The sequence below is a fragment of the Nerophis lumbriciformis genome, linkage group LG28 (genome assembly GCF_033978685.3).
Source record: "Nerophis lumbriciformis linkage group LG28, RoL_Nlum_v2.1, whole genome shotgun sequence".
Taxonomy (NCBI): Eukaryota; Metazoa; Chordata; class Actinopteri; order Syngnathiformes; family Syngnathidae; genus Nerophis; species Nerophis lumbriciformis.
In genome coordinates, this window is record NC_084575.2 from 5,882,704 (window position 1) to 5,898,035 (window position 15,332).

The 15,332-nt window shown below is 43.9% G+C and overlaps 1 protein-coding gene across 2 annotated transcripts in view; it reads right to left on the reverse strand.

Moving 5' to 3' along the window:
- Positions 1 to 5,482, reverse strand: part of LOC133570634 (uncharacterized) — a 67,349-nt gene extending 61,867 nt beyond the window's left edge. The window contains exon 1 of one of the 2 annotated variants that reach the window (XM_072916484.1): positions 4,213 to 5,482. In XM_072916484.1, coding sequence (XP_072772585.1) covers positions 4,213 to 5,453 — 1,241 coding nt within the window. In that variant the 5' untranslated portion in view covers positions 5,454 to 5,482. Of the gene's footprint in view, positions 1 to 3,889 lie in introns of both variants that reach the window. The other variant, XM_072916485.1, reaches the window with a different exon arrangement.
- Between the last annotated feature and the right edge of the window lie 9,850 nt (positions 5,483 to 15,332).

The window sequence follows — 15,332 nt, forward strand, 5'->3', positions numbered from 1 at the left end:
GCTTTCACAAGTCCAAAACAGCTGCTAAACTGTCTCTGGATGCATGGGACATAAGGTGCAACATGCATGGTACATAAGGTGCAGGTAACATAAGGTGCAACATGCATGGTACATAAGGTGCAGGTAACATAAGGTGCAACATGCATGGTACATAAGGTGCAGGTAACATAAGGTGCAACATGCATGGTACATAAGGTGCAGGTAACATAAGGTGCAACATGCATGGTACATAAGGTGCAGGTAACATAAGGTGCAACATGCATGGTACATAAGGTGCAGGTAACATAAGGTGCAACATGCATGGTACATAAGGTGCAGGTAACATAAGGTGCAACATGCATGGTACATAAGGTGCAGGTAACATAAGGTGCAACATGCATGGTACATAAGGTGCAGGTAACATCAATGTCCTTCTTGTATCTAAACATCACAGTCTTTACAGGGTAATAACTATAGACATCTTATAAGTAGACGCAGCATTGGCTGCTGTGACGCGAGAAATTCGGCCGCCATCTTGAAGAGGTGATGAGGAGCCGGCGAGCAGCCTAAACTGACAGTTGACAGGTAGAAAACAAAGATGCTAAACTGACAGTTGACAGGTAGAAAACAAAGATGCTAAACTGACAGTTGACAGGTAGAAAACAAAGATGCTAAACTGACAGTTGACAGGGAGAAAACAAAGATGCTAAAGTGACAGTTGACAGGTAGAAAACAAAGATGCTAAACTGACAGTTGACAGGTAGAAAACAAAGATGCGGACTGTTGAAGATAGGTATCGGGGGATTACTTTTCACAAGTAAGATTTAACATTAACGTACTATTGGTTGTATTTGTACTACAAAGACATGCACCTGGGGATAGGCCCCTCCCACCTCCAAAGACATGCACCTGGGGATAGGCCCCTCCCACCTCCAAAGACATGCACCTGGGGATAGGCCCCTCCCACCTCCAAAGACATGCACCTGGGGATAGGCCCCTCCTACCTCCAAAGACATGCACCTGGGGATAGGCCCCTCCCACCTCCAAAGACATGCACCTGGGGATAGGCCCCTCCTACCTCCAAAGACATGCACCTGGGGATAGACCCCTCCCACCTCCAAAGACATGCACCTGGGGATAGGCCCCTCCCACCTCCAAAGACATGCACCTGGGGATAGGTTGATTGGCAACATTAAATGGTCCCTAGTGTGTGAATGTGAGTGTGAATGTTGTCTGTCTATCTGTGTTGACACTGTGATGAGGTGGCGACTTGTCCGGGGTAGTACACCGCCTTCCGGCCGAATGCAGCTGGGATAGGCTCCAGCGACCCCAAAAGGGACAAGCGGTAGAAAATGGATGGATGGATGGATGGTTGTATTTAGTGAAAAGAATATTAGCACAGAGTTGAGAAGGAGCAAAGATCTTCAATAGCACTGAAATGGTAGCCGCTAGCAAACAAGAGTATGACCATAATAGAATTGCTTGTCAATGAAATTAATTAAATTAAAGAATGTCATACTTGAATAACATAAAGTTGAAATAAATGATGAAGATAAAGATTGTAAAAGCCAACAGGGGTAAAAGTTAGGACCACAGTCCAGATTGTGTAGGACATACATGCCAACCTTGAAACCTCCGAATTCGGGAGATTCGAACTGTCCTGGATAAACTGAAATTCTTGATTCCATTTGTTTTGGAACTTACAAGCGTATTTGTTCATCTTACTCGTCGTCGGCGTCGCCAACTCGCCATGGCTGTATCTTCCTTGTTCTTCTGCTTCGTCTCCTCGTTGTGTGCGCAGTTGTGCACTCTCTAAAAGCCCTAGATGTTATAACGTGATTGGGCAGGCACGCTGTTTATATTGTGGAAAAGCGGACGTGAGAACAGGCTGTCGACTCGTCACTCAGGTCCACGCCCCCTCCAGCTCCGGCTAAAAATCGGGAGAAAATCGGGAGAATATTTGTCCCGGGAGGTTTTCGGGAGAGGCGCTGAAATTCGGGAGTCTCCCGGGAATATCGTGAGGGTTGGCAAGTATGGTGTAGGGGGGGATAATATATGTTAGCTAGCTAGACAATCAGATGGACAGTGGCTGTACAGTATTATACAAGTCTACATTTAGTCTAGCTTCAAGTAACAATATTCAAATACTAACATTGTTGGGTAAAACAGAATTTGCTTTTATTCTGAATCCAGTGAAACAGATTGGTGGTTTTAGCTGATATAAAGACTTTCAGGTGTTTATATTTGTTTATGTTGAAGTATTTGGCAGACACTTTTATCCAAAGCGACATACATCAAAAATACATATAAAACAATAACTGTAAACATGATCATTTAAGGGAAGAATGTAATAGAAAATATCAATACAAAATGTCAAGAGAGAATAAACTCTGTGCTGCTGCAGCAACAGAGATACAGTCTATAAGATATATAGATATCTAATGTATTCATACATTGTTTATGTAGCATGTATATATAACCTCATCATATTCTTTCTTCAACTTCAAAATAGCTGACCCTTCTCTGGGATTATATTCCCAGTTTTGATCTGGGAGGTCTGCTCACTTATAGCATATAAGAATATTCTATTACTGTTAAGCAAACTATGAATAATAAAACATGTGTCCTTTATCATAGCTGCATGTATGACAAAAAAGCGTGTGAAAATCAGTGGTATTCAGTGAGGTAAGATGAATGAAATGTTCATTGCTCCTGCCAAATGAATTGCACTGATCACCACTCCAAGATGGCGGCCCCGCGTCTCGTCAGCGCCAGTAGGCAGTAGCGCTCCATGCTGCCTACCCTTAGAACATGTCTATGCTCCCCGGTACAACTATTTTATTATATACTATTTACTTATTCTGAAAATAAAAGTAAACTTGTCCATTTTACATTTTCAAAACAAAGACAAAGAACTTATTTTCGTAAAAATAATCAAATATTTAGCAATGTATTGAAACAACAGTAGCATTAGGAAAGAGAAAAATAACAAAATAAATATTACACTCATGATACTTTCCCATGTTTTCTGAGATTGATAATGTTTGAGGGATTCTAAAAAAGGGGGGAAAAAACAACTTTAAAAAACAATTGTCATGTGTAGTTTTTTAATTAGAAATGTAGATGATTAAAAACAAAACTATCCTTCATAACCTTCCACATATAATGTTGCCATTTTCTCTAATCTACATATTGCATAAAGGGGACATACATATAAAACAATATTCATATTACAAAAGAGAGTAATAAAGGTAATTAAAAGAATGGATTATTGAGACCCAACAAATGATTCATAAATTCACACATTTTAAAATTGTATAAAACACAACTGCTCAAATGATGTATAAAGTAAATAATAATATGCTTCCAGAAGATGTTTCACATGTGAACCAGTAAATATGAACTAAGAGGGATTTACGTGTACTCAAAAGCAAAGGTATGAACACATGTAAAACAAATATGTACATCATATAAAGGAGTTCATCTATAACATCATTAATAGTTAAAAAATATTTCTGAATATCTCCATACACATAAAAAGTATTTGTAACATGTTTTGTCCTGTTTATTCTCACCTTTACAGTCAAAGTGTTGTGTTCATTTTTAAATGAAAGTACACAATGTTCTATATTAAAACGTGTACTTGACTGAAAAAAAGCAATAATCTACAATATCTAATCTATAAATGTTAGAATATATGTGCTGATGTTGTTAGAAGGTCAAAGTTAAAGTTTAGACAGTTTATTTCAAATCCTGCAGTTTCATTTGCTGCTGCTGTTCTCACCAGCACACTTGTGTTTCTTACACTGGTACTTAGAAGACAATCTTTCACCACACACACTGCAACTACACACTTTCTCTCCAGTGTGTGTTCTCATGTGTCTTTTCAAATGCGGACTTTGTACAAAACTTTTACCACATACTGAACATGTATGAGGTTTTTCTCCAGTGTGTGTACTCATGTGTCTTTTCAAATGCGGACTTTGTGCAAAACTTTTACAACATACTGAACATGTATAAGGTTTTTCTCCAGTGTGTGTACTCATGTGTGTTTTGAAATAGTCCCTGCGAGTAAAATCTTTACAGCAGATTGAACATGAAAAAGGTTTTTCTCCAGTGTGTGTTTTCATGTGTGTTTTGAAATGCTCCCTTTGAGTAAAATCTTTATGGCAGATTGAACATGAAAAAGGTTTTTCTCCAGTGTGTGTTCTCATGTGTACTTTCAAATGTGGCCTATGTGTAAAATCTTTACCACAGATTGAACATGAAAAAGGTTTTTCTCCAGTGTGTGTTCTCATGTGTGCTTTTAAACTTTGATTTATTATAAAACTTTTACCACATTCTGAGCAGGAAAAAGGTTTTTCTCCAGTGTGTATTCTCATGTGTACTTTCAAATGTTGCCTATGAGTTAAACCTTTACTACAGATTGAACATGAAAAAGGTTTTTCTCCAGTGTGTGTTCCCATGTGTGCTTTTAAACTTTGATTTGTTACAAAACTTTTACTACATTTTGAGCAGGAAAAAGGTTTTTCTCCAGTGTGTATTCTCATGTGTATTTTTAAATGTTGCCTATGAGTTAAACCTTTACCGCAGATTGAACATGAAAAAGGTTTTTCTCCAGTGTGTGTTCCCATGTGTGCTTTTAAACTTTGATTTGTTACAAAACTTTTACCACATTCTGAGCAGGAAAAAGGTTTTTCTCCAGTGTGTATTCTCATGTGTATTTTCAAATCGTGCCTATGAGTAAAATCTTTACCGCAGAATGAACATGAAAACGTTTTTTCTCCAGTGTGTGTTCTCATGTGTCTTTTCAGCGAACTATGGTATTTAAAAGTTTTGTGACAGTGAGAACATGTGAAGTGAGTGTTGTCAGTGTGACATGTTGCATCATCTTTAGAGTGTTCATCATCAGTGTCAGGAGAGTGTGACGTTGTGTCCTCACTATCTGATAGTGGAGCTAAGATCTTGTCTGCTTGTGATCCTCCACAGTGGTCTCCATCAGCTTCTGTTGTCATGTGTTGTGTTGAGCTGCTGCTTGGAGGCTCCGCCTCTCTCTTCTCCTCACTTTCACCTTTGACCTCATCATCTTCACTCTTCACAGGGACACCAGTCACTGGCATCTTGGTGACATCAACCTCCTCCAGTCCTTCAATATGATCTCCCTGCTGACTGATGCTGTGTTCCTCCTCTTCCTCTTTAATGTGAGGGGTCAGTGGGTCTTCCTCTTCTTCTTTAATGTGAGGGGTCGGTGGGTACTCCTCTTTGTCCTTAACGTGAGGGGTCAGTGGGTCCTCCTCTTCCTCTTTAAAATGGGGTGTCAGAGGATCCTCCTCTTCGTCCTTAACGTGAGGAGTCAGTGGATCCACCACTTCCTCTTTAAAATGGGGTGTCAGTGGGTTCTCCTCTTCCTCTTTAAAATGGGGGATCAGTGGGTATTCCTCTTCCTTCTTAATGTGGGAGGGCTGTGGCTCCATCCTGAAGCTCCACTGCTGTTGCTCAGGGTGAAGATGTTCTACACAGACGTCTGCAAGACAAACACACCATCTCTGCTCAGTCACACAATGCATTCAGTACTTTTACATGCACTTAGGAAAAACAAGTTCTCGTATGAACTGTCTTGAAATCTCAGTGACGCACAAACACGCTGCTCTTTACAACATTATGCACAGGACAATAAAAACAAACCAGGACGACAGGACTTTTTACTATGGATAGACGATATGGTTTAAAATTGATTTTGCGATATATTATTTCATATAGAATTACTAATAGAACCATTTTAAAACAGGCTACACAGGCTCCTAATTTAGTTGCTGAAATATGCAGTAAAATATTACATCATTTGCAGTATTATTTTCTCAAAGAAAGTAACCAGATATTAACAGTAAATAAACAAGTACATTAATAATAATTGTTTTAACACAATAATACAATTAGAAATGACACAATATGTTACTGCATATGTCAGCTGCCAAATTAGGAGCCTTTGTAACCCGCTTTGAAATTCTTCTATTATCAATCATATACCAAATGATATATGGTGACATATATTGTTATTAGGATATAGATTTTAGGTCATATCGCCCAAACCAAACATTGGTTCGCCGAGTCATTTTGTTTGGCCCACCAAATATATTTATTTTTTACATTCTTCAGATGTGTGTGTACTTTTAAAATGTGGTACTCCTGTTCTATATCACGTGGAAGTGTCATGTCATGGGGTTGGTGTGCTATTAAACTAGGGGTGTGACGATACGGTCAGCTCACCAAAGGATATTCGATATTGGCTTTAGGAGAACGAGACGATATTCTGGTGGTTAACATGATTCTTACACATATGTGTACTTCATGTGTATATGAATGTACTTTCCCTTGTGTGCTTAGTTTTACTGTAACTTCATTGTGGATAATATCTATAAACAACCTTTTTCATCTTTAATTTGAAGGACTGTTTACTTATCTGACAAATTCAAAGGAAACTGCACTTTTTTAAAATGTCGCCTATCATTCACAATCCTTATATAAGACATATGTTTTTCATTTTCATGAATTATAATTAGTAAAAAAACGTAAGCAAAAATCAGCTAACATTGGAGTCAATGGGAGCTCCTCTATTAGACCCACAAAGTCCTCCAAATAACCATCCAAAAACTGCCAACAATACTCCATTTACATTTTGTGACCTGAATAATAACCAAGTATTAGCGATATAGTTATTATAAGCGCTAACGTTAAGGACCTACTTTTAGCGGTGCATTGATCACAGAAGTAACTAGCTTATGCTGCTATATTGACATACTGAGCTGCTTTATCGCCTCTAAGATGGTGAAAGCTAATTCTAGATTATAAATCATTCTTCTCATTTATGTAGTAGAAGGTTGTGGACATAAACCAAGAACTTGGTCAACTTTGACATCCAACTTAGACCTGAAGATGGCAAGAAAGACACGAAAATATGCTCTTTTGCACCCACCCTTTTTTAACCCTTTGTGAGGATTAATTCTTCATCTAAACGGGAAGATATGAACATCCCATCAGTCGGCATCCCAGTGAGAGCAGACATTGTATGCTTAAAATGAGCAAGATATGTAAATATGACATGTTATTAAGAATGTTACTACATTACATACTGTATATATGTACAGTGTGTATTTAAAATGTTGATGAAGGTTTTAGGATGTTATTTAGAGCACTTTATAGGCAGAATAGAGCGGCTACCAATGACTCAATTGTTAGCTAACTTTTGCTAAGGTTTATTTTCTATTGAGGATGCATTAACCATCGACCTGCTCAGTGGCCTTGTGGTTAGAGTGTCTGCCCTGACACTGGAAAGTTGTGAGTTCAAATCCTGGCCAAGTCATACCAAAGACTATAAAAACGGGACCCATTGCCTCCTTGCTTGGCACTCAGCATCAAGGGTTGGGGGTTAAATCACCAAATGATTTCCGAGCGCGGCCTCCGCTGCCCTCACCTCCCAGGGGGTGAACTTGGGGATGGGTCAAATGCAGAGGATCATTTCACCACACCTAGTGTGGGACTACCGTTGGGACCTGAACTTTAACTTACAAAGGGACTGTGAATGATTCCAAAAAGTGCAGTTCCCCTTGAAATGAGAAAATAGAACAACAAGATATCATGTGAAGTGAATTATATTTATATAGCGCTTTTCTCTAGTGACTCAAAGCGCTTTACATAGTGAAACCCAATACCTAAGTTACATTTAAACCAATGTTAACTGGGAGCAGGTGAGTAAAATGTCTTGCCCAAGGACACAACAGCTACGATGGCAGAAGCTGGGATCGAACCTGGAACCCTCAAGTTGCTGGCACGGCCACCCTAGCAACCGAGCTATACTGCCCCAAGTAACAAGAACAAAATTGTTATGATCCGCTGCCCGGATCATATTTTTTGTTTATGTTTTCAAGAGACTTGTGTTTTTGGTTAGTTTTGGACTCCTTGAGTACCTGTTTTGTACACCTGAGTTTGTTTTCATGCAACAGTTGACGACTTTTGTTCTGGCTCGGTACCTGTTAGCTTCCACGCTTATCTTCCTTAGTTTTGACCTTCTAGCTCCCATGCTAGCTCTTTTAGTTTTTGCCTTATGTGCTATGAGCACCCTTTTCTTTGTTCCAGTATAACTTATTTATTAAATAAATACCTTCTTACCTGCACGCTGTGTCTGACGCCCGTCTGCATTCCTGAGAGAACGAACCCCGCATCACAATGCGCCCCGGTCGTCACAGTACGAGGCAAGCAAAGAGTTCTTTCGCATCGGGCATGACTGAGGTGGATGAAGAAGGTGCGTGGATGGTCCTCCGAGCGATGGAGGCAGAGACGCTCCGCTGCAATCCAGATGACGAGATGATATGGGGACCTGGAGGTGTTCTGGTCCCGATCAACTCCATCTGGCCCGGGGAGGTCCGCTCTCAGCCCGCTCGCACGCGTCAGCGAAGGCGGAAGTCGCACAAAACGGCTTCAGCTCGGGACAGAGACGCGCCACCCCCGCAATTCTTCCCTCCGGAACACAGCCAAGCAGCCCAGGATTCCCCTCCGCCGATGTTTGGTAATCCCATCACTCACTTTGCCAAACAGTTCACTGATTGGGCTGTCAGTCAGCTGGAGACCCGCGCGGATGATGTCATCCTGTCCACTGGTGATGACGTCATAGACGAAGACATTTTTTTTAATTCAGTCAATTCTTTCTGTCAGCCGCCTCCAAATGACTTTAATTCAACAATTAAATACTATCAGGACATTTTTGTTAATTATAAGTCTAGTCAGTACCAGTCACATTCTGGTTTTCAAGCCCCACCCCCTATGGCTCAAGCTCCGCCCACTCCTCTGTTTTCTCCCTCCTGGTCGTCCCTACAGTCCACTATTGAATAGCAGAATAGTCAATTTGGACAATCAAAAGGGGAGGAGCCTACCCACCTCCTCACCTCCTCCCTCCCACCCCTAAAGACTTTTCCAGACTGCACAAGACGCGTCTGGGATCCACTTCTTGAGGGGGGGGCTAGTACTGGGTGCTTTGCTAGTGGGCGGGCACAGCTGCGCCCAGCCAAGCCCAAAACTCCATGCCGGCCTCCGCCACCAGACCTTCGGCATGCTAAGCCGCAACCCCCGGCCAGGCCACCTCCGCCAAAGTCACGCCCAGCACCTGCTCCAAGGCTGGTTCTCGCACCAGCACTGAATCCAAGTCTGGTTTCCGCACCAGCACCTGTTTCCACGACAACGACAGCCCGGACGCCTGCCACTCTGACGCCACCATCAACCCTGGTGGTCCTGCAAACACCATCCTCTCCACCTCCTGCTCCATCGCTGCAAAGCACACGAGACCCCGCAGTGACTGACCAAGTAAAAAGGGCATTGCACCAACAGGCCAAACAACTTGGACAACAGGAGGAACAGTTTGGCGTTCTTGGGGCTTGCGTCAATGCCATGGCGGAACGCCAAGACGCCCGCCTTGATATTTTGGAGAGACAGCTGGGCAGTATACTCTCCGCGCTGCAGGTGATGATTCCCCCTACGGCCAACCCAGCAGTCCAGCTGAGACATCCACCACCCGCAGATACTCCGTTGCCTGCTCCGCCTCTGGCTCCGCCCACGCCGACAGACGAGCCGCCTGCTCCGCCTCTGGCTCTGCCCACGCCGACGGAGGAGCCGCCTGCTCCGCCTCTGGCTCCGCCCACGCCGACAGACGAGCCGCCTGCTCCGCCTCTGGCTCCGCCCACGCCGACAGACGAGCCGCCTGCTCCGCCTCTGGCTCCGCCTCTGGCTCCGCCTCTGGCTCCGCCCACGCCGACAGACGAGCCGCCTGCTCTGCCCACGCGGACAGCGACGACGCCTTCTGTTTCCACGGCGACGATGCCTTCTGTTTCCACGGCGACGACGCCTCCTGTTTCCACGGCGACGACGCCTCCTGTTTCCACGGCGACGACGACGCTTCCTGTTTCCACGGTGACGACGACGCTTCCTGTTTCCACGGCGACGACGCTTCCTGTTTCCACGGCGGCGACGACGCTTCCTGTTTCCACGGCGACGACGACGCTTCCTGTTTCCACGACGACGACGACGCTTCCTGTTTCCACGGCGACGACGACGCTTCCTCTTTCCACGGCGACGACGACGCTTCCTCCTGTTTCCACGGCGACGACGACGCTTCCTCCTGCTTCCACGGCGACGACGACGCTTCCTCCTGCTTCCACGGCGAGGTCTGCTCTCTCCTCGTCGTCTCAGCGACCTCGGGTGTTCTGGCGGCGCAAGCGGCGCTCTCGGACGTTAGAGTATGGACGCCAGTGGCGCAAACAGCAGCGACACCCGAGACGTAGTCGCAGAACTCTCCGGCTGCTGAACTTCTGGCGCCACTCACGCCCACCTTCTCGGCAGCCACAAATGTGGCCTTTCCGTGGTCGACCGCCTCGCCTCCGGCAGCGGCGTTCCATTCGCCGCCGCCACCTGACTCGTCCCCGGTGGATTCGGGGACATGTGACCTGGCGACCCTCCGCCAAATCCTCCCTCCACCTTCCCTTGACTCTTGAACTTTGTTATAGTTGGGGGGGTTTTAGTTTTTCTAGGGGACATCTGGAATCTGTCCCTTAAGGGGGGGGTACTGTTATGAGCCGCTGCCCGGATCATATTTTTTGTTTACGTTTTCAAGAGACTTGTGTTTTTGGTTAGTTTTGGACTCCTTGAGTACCTGTTTTGTACACCTGAGTTTGTTTTCATGCAACAGTTGACGACTTTTGTTCTGGCTCGGTACCTGTTAGCTTCCACGCTTATCTTCCTTAGTTTTGACCTTCTAGCTCCCATGCTAGCTCTTTTAGTTTTTGCCTTATGTGCTATGAGCACCCTTTTCTTTGTTCCAGGATAAGTTATTTATTAAATAAATACCTTCTTACCTGCACGCTGTGTCTGACGCCCGTCTGCATTCCTGAGAGAACGAACCCCGCATCACAATGCGCCCCGGTCGTCACAAAAATACATTAATAATAAAATGCCTAATAGCAAATGTGATGAATTTATCTTATTACTGTCCTTTTTCGGGCTTTCCCTTTTAAAGGGCAAAGTCCTCGCAGGGTCTTTTGTCCTAATGACTGTCTGGTTAAAGTGAGGAGACTATAATTTAGGAAAACTATTTATTTACAAATGGACTAGAATAAGTCACTCATTTTTACAGGTAGCTAAAGTTGGGATATAATTAAGATAATGAAGGATGAAGTGATTAAGAAATGTTTAATATAGATTAGAATAGGCCGTGCAACTAATCATATGTCCTGAGTTCCAGTTGAAACTGGGTGCAAGTTCATGCCCACGCACATACACTCTTATCGCCCACATTCTTGCCACGGTTTACGTGGCTTCTTGGCCCAGGTCTGAAGGACAACACCAGATATGAAGTCAGAGTCCAGGGAGAAAAAAGCAGAAGGAACCTTCCTGGTGTTACCTGATGACACGACCACCAAGCTGCGACACCACTACAAAGGCTCCTCCATGCTCGTGCTCGTACCACCTGGCTTGGTAGGCTCGTACCCGCCTACCAAGCCAAAGACTTAGGTCCAATGACGAAACAGGGCGTAGCTGCCGCTGATTGGACCGACACGCAAACACCACATTTTCAACACTCCCAGTTGTCGGTTAAAAACATAGCTATGGGCTGCACTTTGGACACACCTGCTGTAGGAACTAGCAGCTACACAACAGCTAAGCTAAAACAGCACATTTAAGCATATCAAATAATTATAGTTGCTTAATACGTACACAAATTCTCCAAAACAGAAGTCGGATAGAAAGTATCCAGTAACAAAGGTGTCCGCATAGTTCAACTTTCTACGCCATGAGCTTGACTAATGAATTATTGTGGCCACTAGGTGTTGTGAAAGATCAAATCGAACAATTGCAAAAGCATCCGTCCTAAGGTTAGTGTTTTTATTATATTTGTGTCAATATGTATAAGCATCCTCAGCCTTCCCGGTAAGGTCTATTCAGGTGTACTGGAGAGGAGTTTAGACCGGATAGTCGAACCTCGGATTCAGGAGGAACAGTGTGGTTTTCATCCTGGTCGTGGAACTGTGGACCGGGTCTATACTCTCGGCAGGGTCCTTGAGGGTGCATGGGAGGTTGCCCAACCAGTCTACATGTGCTTTGTGGACTTGGAGAAGGCATTAGACCGTGTCCCTCGGGAAGTCCTGTGGGGAGTGCTCACAGAGTATGGGGTATCGGACTGTCTGATTGTGGTGGTCTGCTCCCTGTATGATCAGTGTCAGAGCTTGGTCCGCATTGCCGGCAGTAAGTCGGACACGTTTCCAGTCAGGGTTGGACTCCGCCAAGGCACCGATTCTGTTCATAACTTTTATGGACATAATTTCTAGGCGCAGTCAAGGCGTTGAGGGGATCCAGTTTGGCGGCTGCAGGATTAGGTCTCTGCTTTTTGCAGATGATGTGGTCCTGATGGCTTCATCTGGCCAGGATCTTCAGGGGGATGAGAATCAGCACCTCCAAGTCCGAGTCCAAGATTCTCGCCCGGGAAAAGGGTGGAGTGCCATCTCCGGGTTGGGGAGGAGACCCTGCCCCAAGAGGAAGAGTTCAAGTACCTTGGAGTCTTGTTCACGAGTGAGGGAAGAGTAGATCGTGAGATCGACAGGCGGATCAGTGCAGCGTCTTCAGTAATGCGGACGCTGTATCGATCCGTTGTGGTGAAGAAGGAGCTGAGCCGGAACGCAAAGCTCTCAATTTACCGGTTGATCTACGTTCCCATCCTCACCTATGGTCATGAGCTTTGGGTCATGACCGAAAGGACAAGATCACGGGTACAAGCGGCCGAAATGAGTTTCCTCCGCCGGGTGGCGGGGCTCTCCCTTAGAGATAGGGTGAGAAGCTCTGTCATCCGGGAGGAGCTCAAAGTAAAGCCGCTGCTCCTCCACATGGAGAAGAGCCAGATGAGGTGGTTCGGGCATCTGGTCCAGATGCCACCCGAACGCCTCCCTAGGGAGGTGTTTAGGGCACGTCCGACCGGTAGGAGGCCACGGGGATGACCCAGGACACGTTGGGAAGACTATGTCTCCCGGCTGGCCTGGGAACGCCTCGGGATCCCCCGGGAAGAGCTGGAGGAAGCGGCTGGGGAGAGGAAAGTCTGGGCTTCCCTGCTTAGGCTGCTGCCCCCGCGACCCAACCTCGGATAAGCAGGAGAAAATGGATGGATGGATGGATGGATGGATGGATTTGTAACACAACTTGATGTTTCTTGAAAAAAGCGTCCAGTAGTTGATGTTGTCGCTCCTTCTCCTCTTTTTTTGGACAAAGTTCCTCCTCATACTCTGCTATTGTCTTTTGTTTTTTCCTAACATTACAAATATTTCTTCAACGGCAGCAGTTAGTCGCTGATTCACCAACACTCACATCATTTGTAATGTAGACATGTTCACACAATAATAACACTTTACACTTACATTGGATCTCTGCTTAATGTAGACATGTTCACACAATAATAACACTTTACACTTACATTGGATCTCTGCTTAATGTAGACATGTTCACACAATAATAACACTTTACACTTACATTGGATCTCTACTTAATGTAGACATGTTCACACAATAATAACACTTTACACTTACATTGGATATCTGCTTAATGTAGACATGTTCACACAATAATAACACTTTACACTTACATTGGATCTCTGCTTTGATGTGTCGATCACTTCCGCTTCTCTTTGTTAGCAGCTAACAAGCTAAGCTAAGCAGCAGGCTAGGCTAGCACGTCAAAGTGCACTCAGACTAATGTATCCGCATACAAACAATTACCGTAATAAGGACGTTTACTCTGTTAAACGACATACATGTGCACATGGACGTTGTAATTAAGACCAAGAAACCATAATAACCAAAACAAGGTATTCTCCGTCAGACGCCATCTTGTTTTGTTCATCCTCCTGTGTGACGTCATCGAGGTGTTCTCAACCGCGGAACAAATGTTGTCCAAACACGTGTTTCACTGGGACAATAGTGAGTGGTGCACACTTCCTTCGCCCAGCCACAGAACAAGAGAAAGTGCCATTTAAGAGTTGCTGGTGTAACAATAAGAAGAATATATTCCACTCCTCTCTTGTACATGCGGCTTATGAGGTAATATACATTATATATGTTTATATTATTTACCTGATATGTTGTTCGAAGCTAACGTGCTAGCGTTAGCCAGCTAGCAGGCCTTTGTAGCAAATGCGAGCGTCTGAGGAGTGTATTTTATATGTTCTCTATGACAATTATATTGACTTATTTAATTCCTTAACTGTTTTTTTGCTGTATAGTACAGTCACGCTTAACATCATTAAATATTTGTTACTAGAAAGGAACGAACGTCTCGTAATTTAAGTCTGGAATAAGTCACATGGTATAATAATAATAATAAAACATTTTATTTGGTATAGCGCTTTTCAGTGTACTCAAAGACGCTTTACAGGATAACAATTTAAATTATTGGCAACACTAAATTGGCCCTAGTGTGTGAATGTGAGTGTGAATGTTGTCTGTCTATCTGTGTTGGCCCTGCGATGAGGTGGCGACTTGTCCAGGGTGTACCCCGCCTTCCGCCCGATTGTAGCTGAGATAGGCTCCAGCACCCCCCGCGACCCCGAAAGGGACAAGCGGTAGAAAATGGATGGATGGATTATTATGACAGTGTAATATAATGTATTACACATACATTGCAGTAGTCTACTTTGTGTTGGTGCTAACTTTATTAGCAATAAATACAAATGATGTTGTTTGCACGCACTTATATTACCTTGATAACATCCACCTATCCATTTTCCGACCGCTTGTCTTTTTTCGGGATTGGGGGGGGTGCTGGAGCCTATCTCAGCTGCATTCGGGCGGACATATGAAAATTCAATTAACTGATGCTTGTTATTACGAATACACTATTTGCACAATTGTAAATGATTATATATATATTATATATGTAAGTAAATATTTAATGAAATAAATGTTAAATAATAAAAATGGCTTTAATATACTGTACACAAATTGAACATGCATCAATATTTTGTTTGTAATCGAATCATGAGGTACCCAAATATTCTCAAAAAAATATATATATTTATATATTTATATACACTATCTTTCAAAAAGTATTTGGCCACCTGCCTTTACTCACATAAGAACTTGAAGTGCCATCCCATGGAATTGTCCAACATGTTTTGGTATCCTGGAGCATTCAAAGTTCCTCTCACTGGAACTAAGGGGCCAAGCCCAACTCCTGAAAAACCAACCCCACACCATAATTCCTCCTCCACCAAATTCCACACTCGGCACAATGCAGTACGAAATATAGCGTTCTCCTGGCAACCTCCAAAC